Source organism: Anolis sagrei, chromosome 1, assembly GCF_037176765.1.
Source record: "Anolis sagrei isolate rAnoSag1 chromosome 1, rAnoSag1.mat, whole genome shotgun sequence".
NCBI lineage: Eukaryota > Metazoa > Chordata > Lepidosauria > Squamata > Dactyloidae > Anolis > Anolis sagrei.
The window spans coordinates 125,365,601-125,377,472 of NC_090021.1; the positions used below are offsets into that span (position 1 = coordinate 125,365,601).

The 11,872-nt window shown below is 41.6% G+C and overlaps 1 protein-coding gene across 1 annotated transcript; it reads left to right on the forward strand.

The window, feature by feature from the left end:
* Positions 1-210: 210 nt before the first annotated feature.
* TMEM14A (transmembrane protein 14A) lies at positions 211-9,159 on the forward strand. Its single transcript, XM_060788493.2, has 5 exons — positions 211-281; positions 2,566-2,651; positions 5,230-5,331; positions 5,501-5,588; positions 8,547-9,159. The coding sequence occupies exons 2-5, from the start codon at positions 2,576-2,578 to the stop codon at positions 8,584-8,586; spliced, it is 306 nt and encodes a 101-aa protein (XP_060644476.1). The 5' UTR covers positions 211-281; positions 2,566-2,575; the 3' UTR covers positions 8,587-9,159.
* The last annotated feature ends 2,713 nt before the right edge of the window (positions 9,160-11,872 follow it).

An 11,872-nucleotide genomic window follows, 5' to 3' on the forward strand; every position in this document is an offset into this window, starting at 1 on the left:
GATTGCAGACAACATTGTGAGACTCCTGGGTCTCCTCAGAAGGCCTACACTGAAAACTCGGCCGCTCCCTTTGTGCCGGGAGGTGGCGATGTTGCCCTGTTTTCCAGCCAAAAAAAAGAGAGTGTTTTCTGGCTCACTGCGCTCCTCTTCCTCTTTGGGGCGCCAGGGGGCGCCAGAGGAAGAGAGAGAGGGAGGGAGGGAGGGAGGGAGGGAGGGAGGCAGGGAGGGGCTGAGGCGGCGGCTTCAGGAAGGAGGGGAAGGCAGGCCGCGGGACAAACCAGGTACAGCGCTGCCTATGAAATGGAGAGGGTCTGGCTGGGGAGGGGGAGCAGAGGGGAAGGAAGGAGGGAAGGGGCAGCGCCTCTCCGCCTCCCTTCCTGGCCTATGGGAGCTCGAGGGGCTGCCCCTTCCTTTGGGGAAGGGGGTTTGATTGACAGGTCGGGGAGGCTCGAGAGGGGGGCGGCCTCTTCTGGCCTGCGCGCGCCCAAAGCCCGCCCTCGCCTGCCGCAGCCTTTGCAGCTCGCTTCTGCTTCTGCTTTGCTGGCTCGCTTGGCCTTTTTCTAACCAGAGGGGAGCCCGGTGCCTTAAGGATTGCCACTTCAGCAGGGGTTGCTGCTTACAACTCGTTGGCACCTGTGGGAATCTCTCTTGCGTCTTCCTTCCCCAAACTCAGGGCTCCCAGGAGGGGGTTTGAACTTCGGCTCCCAGAAGCCCTGGTTATTGGGAAAGGAAGCAGAGGCTTCTGGGAGTTGAAGTTCAATGCACCTGCAGGACTAGCGTTTGGAAGCCACTCTCCCATTTCTTGCCAGGAGTAAAAGACTAGAGCAAGGGTCCTCAATTTTTTTAAACAGAAGGCCAGGTCAAAGTCTCTCAAACTGTTGGCAGGCTGGATTATATTGTCGAAGGCTTTCATGGCCGGAATCACTGGGTTGTTGTAGGTTTTTTTCGGGCTATATGGCCATGTTCTAGAGGCATTTTCTCCTGACGTTTCGCCTGCATCTATGGCAAGCATCCTCAGAGGTAGTGAAGTCTGTTGGAACTAGGGAAAAGGGTTTATATATCTGTGGAATGACCAGGGTGGGGAAAGAACTCATGTCTGCTGGAGCTCGGTGTGAATGTTTCCACTAACCACCTTGATTAGCATTTGATGGCCTGGCAGTGCTTGGGGCAATCTTTAGTTGAGAGGTGATTAGATGTCCCAGATTGTTTCCTCTCTGTTGTTTTGCTGTTGACAGGCACTAACAAGCCACACCAAAAAAAAAAAAACTGCCTGCAATTAGACAGCAATTAGAAGCTAATCAAGAGAGACTTAATGTAATACAGTTTTACTATATTATAAAAACAACTTATTTTGCTTCAGTTCCAATTAACTGAGAGTCTGCTGTATTTTGGACTTCATCTCTTATTTGCTTTGGACTTCCTGACAGTTGGCTGGGCCTTCTGGGTATGAAGTCCCCAAATGTCTGTTGGATGAAAGGTTGGGAAACACTATCTTAATATTGCACGTCTGTGAAGGGCACACAATCTATTTTAGGAAACAGTAACCCAGATATGCAGCTAGCCCCCATATCCATGGATTCAATCATCCATGGCTTTAAAATATTTTTAAAATATTTTCCCTATTTTATGTAGAGGATGCAATTTCATACACCATCATATGCAATGGAACATAAGTGTCCACAAGTCCTGGAGCCAAATCCCAGCAAATATGAAGCATCCACTGTAGTAAATACGGAGAGATGTGGATCAGCTGCATAGATACAGTTAGTGCAAAGTATTGGCTTCTAGTTCATTGTGGCCCCAGAACCGCTAGATAAACCAGTAGCTTGAACGAGTCCCCAGCCCTCTTTGGCAGAGAAGGCTAAAGACCCTGCAAAACTACAACTCCCACAATTCCATAGCATTGAGCCACAGCAGTTCAAGTGATGTCAAACTGCATTCACTGTAGTGTAGGCACACCTTCGGATATAGTTTGTCTTTTTCAGGCAGATATGTTCTGGTAGTGGCTAGACTGATAAAAAAAATGCTAATATTGTAAGTGTAGTACCCTGGTGGCACAGCTGCTTAACTTGCTAACTGAAAGGTTGGTGGTTCAAATCAAGAGAGTGTGGTGAGCTCCCGCTATTAGGCCCAGCTTCTGCCAACCTAGCAGTTTGAAAACATGCAAATGTGAGTAGATCAACAGGTACTGCTTCTGTGGGAAGGTAACGGCACTCCATGCAGTCCTACCAGCCACATGACCTTGGAGGCATCTAAGGACAATGCCAGCTCTTCGGCTTAGAAATGGAGATAAGCACCACCCCCTAGAGTTGGACATGACTAGACTTAATGTCAGCGGAAACCTTTACCTTTTCGTATGTGTGTAGCGTGTTTGCCACTTTGTATTCAGGCTCCATTTTTGTTTTGTTTTCTTTTTAATTACTACAATCTGTTTTTCAGAATTGTTAACAATTTACTTTACAATGTTTTGCTTTCACTGAAAAGCAGTGACAAGGATGTTTCCTACCATTTCTCTGTTGCTAACTTCAACCTTTTTCAATATATTTGTTTTGTTTCGCCTTCTAGATTTCTCATCATGAGTGTGGACTGGCTTGGCTTTGGTTATGCTGCGATTGTGGCTATTGGAGGCGCTGTGGGATATATTCGTAAAGGTAAACATTGGAATGGTCATATGTGCAAAGGTCTGCCATTATTATCCTTTTTCTACCTCGCTTTTCAATAGATTACATCAGATTGACAAGAGCAGGGGGCTTAAAAAAACTTACAGTAATGAGCTGTTGCGTCTCAATACACGCAGACTGAACAACAGAGCTGTGGATCTCAATAATTTCCTGTCATTCACAGGGGAATTATTCAAGAATTTGTATATAAATTGAAATACAGTGTCAGAAAATATGTGGCAACAGTAAATGTTTTCTAAATGTCACCCTAGTTACTCTTGTAGACCTTCACACAAGTTTGTTGTGAAGTGTTACAGTAGACTCTATAGAAAACTGCTTTAGCCATACTTCTAACTTTAAACAGAGGCTGAATGGCTATCTGTCAGGGCTGCTTTGATTGTGTTTTTCCTGCATGGCAGGGGTTTGGTCTAGATGGCCCATGTGGTCTCTTCCATCTCTTTCATTCTATGACCCTATTTTCCATAAAAAATTAAAACAGCCCATTTAGCTAGCAAACCTTGCAAATGCAGATTTGTTATCAGTCGATGTTTGAGTTCTAGACATATTTTTATATCTATATACCTGCCGTCTGTATTTTGGAAAACCAGCATCTCCAAACCATTTGGAAGCATGACCCTTTTGGGAGATTAATTGGCATTCACACTATTTGGAATAATCATAACCCTTTGGAAAGGTATGACCTTCCTGAGAAGAGTTAAAAACTCACTTGAGTCAATTTTCCCCTTAGTGGTAAATATACACTAGTATTCATGCAATGCAATTTAGGTTTCTCAGTTGTTAGACTGATATCCCTGGTTAGCTCTTTGAACTCTTTGGAACAAAGATATGCCAATGCACAAAATAAATAGCAGATCTTCAGAAGTGTTATTTCAGTTCCCCCCAAAACATCTACTCTGCCATAAAAGTATTGCATTCAAATCATGCTCTCAAGAGACCAAAAATAATTAATCTTCATTAAAAGTTCACATAGTTGATTTACTTACAAACTTCATGTATTCAGCATACAGGTACATTGGAGACACAGGTACATTTCTTATTGGTTGAGAGTTTAAACAGTAAGTTCTCTAAGCATTTAAGCATTGTGTTTCAGTCTCTTCTCTGTTGCATACAGACTAACACTCTCTTCAGTCTAATACATTGCAGAACATTGACTCAACATAAACTGACTACTCATTGCAGCATACTGTACTATACTTAACTAATGCAAACTATACTCATGCACTGTACTGACTTCTAAATTGGAGTCTCAGTCTGAATAGTCTCAGATCTGGGTGACATGGTTTGCAATCCCTTCCACAACCTAGAGTTAAGGGGAAAACTACATACCAATATATACGTACAATATAGTAAGCAATCTCAATTATATACATAACAAATAACTAGTATACTAGGCTTGTAGAAGGTTGCTGTTTCCAACATTGTACACATTTTTCAGCCTAAAATATTTTGCAAGTGTAAAGGTTTAAGGAGCCCTGACTTAGTCTAACTTCTCACCCTGCAGGAGCACAAAACTATAGTATTTGTCCTTTGTTTACAGGCCTCCTAAGTAGGAGAGTCCACCCCCATGCTCCTTGAGGCAGTCTATATACTCAAGTATAATTCGATTTTTTAAGTCCTTTTTTAAGCTGGAAAAGCTCCCCTTGGGTTATAATCGAGTCAAAGTTATTTATCATTTTCTCTGATACTATTATTTTATTACATTTATTATTTTACTCTATTATTATTATTTATTACTTTTATTATTTTCCTCTGTTATTACTGGAAGGATATGTAAGAACATTTACATTGAAGAAGGTTAGAATAATGGTTTCATCAGAGCTGGACAGTCTTACCTTAAATTACAGTTTTATGTAAATATTCAAAAACATTTAACCTACTGATGCCTCAATTAATGTCATTTTATTGGTATCAATTTTTATTTTGAAGTTTACCAGTAGCTGCTGCATTTCCCACCCTCGGCTTATACTCGAGTAAATACTTTTCCCCAGTTTTTTTGTGGTAAAATTAGGTGCTACAGCTTATATTTGGGTTGACTTATACTTGAGTATATACACTATATTGTCAAACAATCCTTTTTTATTTTATTTTATTTTATTTTATTTTATTTTATTTTATTTTATTTTATTTTATTTTATTTTATTTACTGCTTTTGTATACCACCTTTCTAAGCCAGAGGCGACTCAAGGCGGTTCACAGTCGACAGCGATTCGATTCCATAACAAATATATTTGATATATATATCTTACCACCAGATATATATATATATTCTTACCACCAGAAAGTTCTTTCTAATCTTTAGGTGGAACCTTTTTTTTTTTTTTTTTTTTGTAATTTGAACATCTTCCTTTCTGTCATAGTCACAAGAGCAACAGCTTCATTTTTAGAGTGACATCACTTTAAACATTTAAATGCCACCTCTCCATTTTGTCTTCTCTTGTCTTTCATTGTTTCCCATAGCTTAAAAATACTTTTAAAAACAATGGGTACATATTTTCTTCATTTTTGGTTGTTTGTTTTTGAGCTGGTACATATGTTATCTTTATTACAGGCAGCAAAATCTCATTGCTTGCTGGTGTCATCTTCGGTTTGATGGCTGCTTATGGGGCATACTGGGTAACCCATGATCCCAAGGATGTCAAGGTCTCATTGTGTGAGTATCCCTTTTGACAAGAAAAGCAGAGATTGAAATGTGCTCTTACCAACATTTACTGAAATACTAGATGGCTACAAATAAAATAATCTAGTGTAGTTCAGATCCTTGAAATGTAGCCGGAGAAAGAAAGTTTGTATCATAATGAATATGAAATGCTTGTTTACAGTTACAGCTTTTCTTCTGACGGTTATAATGGGAGTGAGGTTTAAGAGGACCAAGAAATTAATGCCAGCCGGAATCATAGCAATGCTAAGGTAATAGACTGCAAACGTTTTCACTCTTTTCCATTGCGCTTCATATGTGTTAAAAATATTGGAAGAGATGCTTTTTCTCTTGGTTTTCATTAAACTCCAGGCACAATATTTCAAAATTTTTCAAACAAGGTTCTCACTACACTGAAATCATAATATAAACATTGAGATCTGGGAGATAAGGGATGACGATTTGAATGACTGAAAGCTGCACGGTATAAATAGGCTTATATATGTAAATGCACCAGATCCTTTCAGAGTTTGGAAGATAAACAGAGTCAGTCCTGGATAGTACTTGAATGGGAGACTGCCAGTGAATACCAGGTGCTGTAGGCTATATTTCAAAAGAAGAAACTGGCAAAACTTCTGAATATTCCTGGCCTAAGAAAACCCTATTTGTGCTACTGACCTGAAAAATGTTGCTATAGCCAGGGGTCCTCAAACTAAGGCCCAGTGGCCCTCCAAGGTCATTTACCCGGCTCTCACTCAGGGTCAACCTAAGTCTGAAATGACTTGAAAGCATATAACAACAATAACAATCCTATTTCATCAGCCAAAAGCAGGCCCACACTGCCCATTGAAATACTTATAAGTTTATATTTGTTAGATTTGATCTTCATTTTAATTATTGTATTGTTTTGAAGTGGTTTTTTTTTTTTTTGCACAAATAAGATATGTGCAGTGTGCATAGGAATTCATTCATGATTTTTTTTTTTCAAATTATAATCCAGCCCTCCAACAGTTTTAGGAACTGTGACCTGGCCCTCTTGGGTGTGACCCTGGACTCATCGTTGAGCCTGGATCCCCAGGTTTCAGCGGTGACCAGGGGAGCATTTGCACAGCTTAGGCTCGTGCGCCAGCTGCGCCCGTATCTCGGGAAGTCTGACTTGGCCACGGTGGTACACGCTCTTGTCACATCCCGCCTGGATTACTGCAACGCTCTCTACGTGGGGCTGCCCTTGAAGACGGCCCGGAAGCTTCAGCTGGTCCAGCGTGCGGCAGCCATGTTACTAACTGGAGCGGGTAGCAGGGAGCACACAACGCCCTTGTTGTCCCAGCTTCACTGGCTGCCGATTTGCTACCGGACCCAATTCAAGGTGCTGGTCTTGGCCTACAAAGCCCTAAACGGTTCCGGCCCAAAATACCTTTCTGAGCGCATCTTGGCCTACGAGCCCACGAGGACCTTGAGATCGTCTGGGGAGGCCCTTCTCTCGATCCCGCCTGCATCACAGGCACGGCTGGCGGGGACGAGGGAGAGGGCCTTCTCGGTGGTGGCCCCCCGGCTGTGGAACACTCTCCCGGCACACATCAGACAGGCGCCCTCCCTCATGTCCTTTCGAAAAAGCCTTAAGACCTGGCTGTTCGAGAGGGCATTTAATTAAGTGCTAAGCAACAACATTACGGTAATGAGAACTGGAATGGTATAAGGATGATGAGACTGGCTATGATTCTACTAAGAGACGAAGCGGATTTTTATGTAGTTTGTATTTGTTGTATAGTCATATGTTGTTGATACTGGCCTCTGTAACTGTCTTTTTATGTGTACTGTACACCGCCATGAGTCGCCCGTAAGGGCTGAGAATGGCGGTCAATAAGTGCATCTAATAAATAATAATAAATATTTAAAATGTTTGGGGACCCCTGCTATAGACTGTGGAGGTGACTCATTAATTTGGCATTTTATGTGTGTGTAGTGTACGGATCCTTTTAATCAAATAATACATACATTTACATACATACATACAAAACGTTAATTAGTTAAATACAATAAGTAGCTGTTGTGTTTGTGTTGAGCAGAGTTTTTAGCAGAAAGTAGAAAATAGCATTTCTTCTTGCTTTGATAAGGTAAAGGTAAAGGTTTCCCCTGAAATTAAGTCTAGTCTTGTTCAAGTCTGGGGAGTAGTGTTCATCTCAATTTCTAAGTTGAAGACTCGGCATTGTCTGTAGACACCTCCAAGGTCATGTGGCCAGCATGACTGCATGGAGCACTTTTACCTTCCCACCAAGGTGGTACCTATTGATCTATTCACATTTGCATGTTTTCAAACTGCCAGGTTGGCAGAAGCTGGCGCTAACAGCGGGAACTCATGCTGCTCCCTGGATTCAAACTAGCAACCTTTCGGTCAGCAAGTTCAGTAGCTTAGCGGTTTAACCTGCTGCATCACCAGGGGACACTTCTTACTCTGATATGAACAATCAAAATATTTAAAACAGGAGTGGGCATCATTGAATCATAGAGTTGGAAGAGACCTCGTGGGCCATCCAGTCCAACTCCCTGCCAAGAAGCAGGAAAATCGCATTCAAAGCCCCCCCCCCCCCGCCCGCCCGACAGATGGCCATCAATCCTCTGCTTAAAAGCCTTCAAAGAAGGAGCCTCCACTACACCCCAGGGCAGAGAGTTCCACTACTGAACAGCTCTCACAGTTAGGAAGTTCTTCCTCATGTTCAGGTGGAAGCTCTTTTCCTGTAGTTTGAAGCCATTGTTCCACGTCCTAGTCTCCAGGGCAGCAGAAAGCAAGCCTGCTCCCTCCTCTCTGTGACTTCTCCTCTTATCTTTATACATGGCCCTCATCATGTCTAAGTTTTATCATGTCTCCTCTCAGCCTTCTCTTCTGCAGGCTAAGCATGCCCAGTTCTTTAAGCCGTTCTTCGTAGGGCTTGTTCTCCAGACCATTTATCATTTTTTTCACCCTCCTCTGGGCGCATTCCAGCTTGTCTACATCTCCCTTAAATGTAGTCATCCTGATGTCATCCACTGGGAACTGCAGTCTACAGTACATCTGGTAGGGTGTATGATTTAAACTAAACAAATATATACAGGCCTGCATAGGTTGTGAAGTCATCAATTTATTTTTAAAATAATGCAGAGACTATATACAGCTAAGCCTATGGAAATCTGTCTTAAATGGCAATGTATCTGTAAAATTGATTCAGATTTTCTTTCTTTCTTTTTAAATGTAGCCTTCTGATGATTCTGAGACTTGTCCTTCTGCTGGTATGAATGACCAAAGCATCAAGAAGCAACATTTATATCATTCCATGTGAACAAGAGAATGTTTCTTTGTAATGTCTCTATGAATCAAGAACTTTTTTTAAAAAAAGGGTGTCCAAAGGCAGTGTTATGTTGAGGATTTGGGGCTATATTCTTCTCATTGCATTTTGTTTTAGCTATATTTTCCTAGTCATCTGTGTTCTCGTCTAGAGAGGTAACTAGTTAGTCCCTTTAATGATGTTCATTCTTGAGAGGCTGAGGAGCTTTCAGTTCTACCTTTTTCTCAGAAGAACAATTGGGAGTCATAGGGCCTTTGAAACTCAGGTTAACTCTATGTAATAGGCACATACTTAAGTTTGCATACCGCCCCAAATAACAATTTTGGGGGAACATCATATGAAGCAATGCAATGTGGAACATGAAATGGACAATAGCTCACTTGCTGATAATGTATTAAGATTTACTTCAATAGCATTCAAATGAACTTTATTTTGGAAACACATTGAAGTTTGCTTTTGCACTGAAATCTCAAATTTTAAAAACTGCCAAAAACCTAAAATAAATAATTTTTAATACTCTGAATGTGTGCTTGTGTAGTTATTAACTTGAAAATTAATCCAGTATTTCAATGCTTGGGAAAAGATATGCATGACTAAAAGTAGCTGAAATGTTCCAACTATTTTATGCCTGCCTGTGTCTTTGTATCCTTCCATCATTGTACAGTAAAACTCCTGTATCTACATGAGATACATTCCCGGCTGAAGGACTGAATAAACAAAATGCCATTGAATCGCCTCACTTCTGGTCCTAGTATGCCATTAAGTTTCATTGGAGGACCTAGAGATTCCAAGAAAAAAAACAATTTTCCTCCAGATATGGAGGATGATGATGATGATGATATAATAACAATCAGGGACAGCTAATCACTTCTCAACAGAAAGATTCCCCCAGGCACTAACAAGCCACACCAAAAAACTGCCAGGCCATCAAATGCTAATCAAGGTGGTCAATTGAAACATTCACACCTAGCTCCAACAGACAAGAGTTCTTTGTCCCACCCTGGACATTCCACAGATATATAAACCCAATTTTCCTAGTTCCAACAGACCTCACTACCTCTGAAGATGCTTGCCATAGATGCAGGCAAAACGTCAGGAGAAAATGCCTCAAGAACATGGCCATATAGCCCGAAAAAACCTACAACAACCCAAAAAGATAACACTTTATTTATATTCCTCCTTATCTCCCCAAGGGGACTCAGGGTGGATCACAGTACACATATACAGCAAAATTTCAGTGCCGTTTTGATAGACAGGACAGTGACAAACAGAACAGAACAGAAAGGTGGTCTGTTGTATCGACATCCAGCTTTTTGGTGCCTTGAAGGTTGTCCTCAAATCCAGCCACAGGGGGTGCTGTTGCTCCATCCTCTATGACAAAAAGCCATCAGGACTTCCTCCTTCCTTTTGGTCATCGAGCATTTTCTGATCTTTTTGTTTATGGTGTTGTAAAATACGTCTCCCGCTTGTTTTAGCGGTACCTAATTTCTCTATGTATAGCTCAAGCTATTTTTGAACTGTTTAGGTAAACAGTAAGCTGGGTTGACAGCTGGGAACTCACACCGACCCAGCACTTTCACTTTTAAAGATTTTTTTTTCAGAGGTTTCTAGCCCTTTCAAGTATGATATAGTTTATAAAAGAAGCCAGTACAGGTCAACTCTGTTAAAAGACCCATTGCCTTCAGTGTGTGTAGGATTGCAAGTGCATGCTTCGGTCTTTTAGGCAAGAGAAAATGATTCAGCAATTGCACACGGGGTTGGGGATGGAAAAATATGTCGATTTATCTCTTGCTTTTCTCCCAATATGGGTCCCAAAGTAGCTGACTGCAAGTTGTAAGGTTGCTCAGGGTCGCAACACACTTATGCAATTGTTCAGCCTCTTTACAATTGATATATTAACCTCAGAACACGGCAAACCTTCCAGAAATTTTGATAGCAAAGTGAGCTGAGATGGACTTTGGATAGCTCTCTGGGTTAAATAAGAATATTTTATAGGGCCAATCTCAAATAGGAAATTAACCCCAAGAGGTTTGAGTAATAAAATATAAGGTTACGAAACAATGATAGATTAACTGTAATAGATGGTTGGATTATTGAATTAGAAGTGCATCTAAGTTCAAAATGAAATTGTTTCACAATCTGGCACTTTCATATTGAACTCTGAAATGGTCAGATTGAAGGTCTTGCATTTCTTTGTCAAAAGAGGAAACTTTGAACTGCTGTTCTTTTGCCAACAGACAAAGATCTTTTATTGAGGCAGACCTTATCTTTGTGGTGCCTGCCATAGATATGGGTGAAACATCAGGAGAGAATGCTTCTCAAACATGGCCATACAGCCTGAAAAACTCACAGCAACCCAGTGATTCCGGCCATGAAAGCCTTCGACAACACACAGACCTTTTGTTGTTTCAGGGTGATGATTCCATGGCAGTGAAAGTGGTATTAAACTGCATCAATTCAACAGTGCGAATGCACCCTAAGTTAAACAACTCCCAACACTGTCAATTCCACATAGGCGGTTGCCTCAGCCCCTTTCTAGTTTTTGTTGCCCTTTCCCAGCTTTATACTTTTTTAAAAATGCAGTGTTCAGCTGCAGTCAGTTCTCTACCTTACTTTTTCATATCCTTCTAAGAAGTAAATAATTCCATTTTTTTTTCATTTCAGGAGCTTCTGGTGTGAGAGAATTGGCTGTCTGCAAGAATGTTGCTGAGGGGACACCCAGATGTTTGATGTTTTACCATCCTTGTGGGAGGTTTCTCTCATGTCCTGCATGGGGAGCTGAAGCTGACAGAGGGAGCTCAACCCACTCTCCCTGGATTTGAACCACTGACCTGTCAGTCAGCAGTCCTGCCAGCACAAGGGTTTAACCAATTGTGCCACTGGGGGCTCCAATCCAAAAAATGATATATAGGGAAACCTCAGTTAGCAAAGCTGCTAATAAAGCTGCTCCTTTTTCTAAAATATTTTTATGACTGCCTGAACACCCTTTTTTTCTCCTTGGTCACTGTCTAGGTCAGTGGTTCTCAACCTGGGGTCCCCAGATGTTTTTGGCCTACAATTCCCAGAAATCCCAGCCAGTTTAGCAGCTGTTATGATTTCTGGGAGTTGAAGGCCAAAAATATCTGGGGACCCCAGGTTGAGAACCACTGGTCTAGGTGAACCTTTTTAGCAGCATTTGCACTGGAAGGATAGTGGAGGGGAGCCAAAGCAATACAGACTTTCAGTGGCAGGCTGAC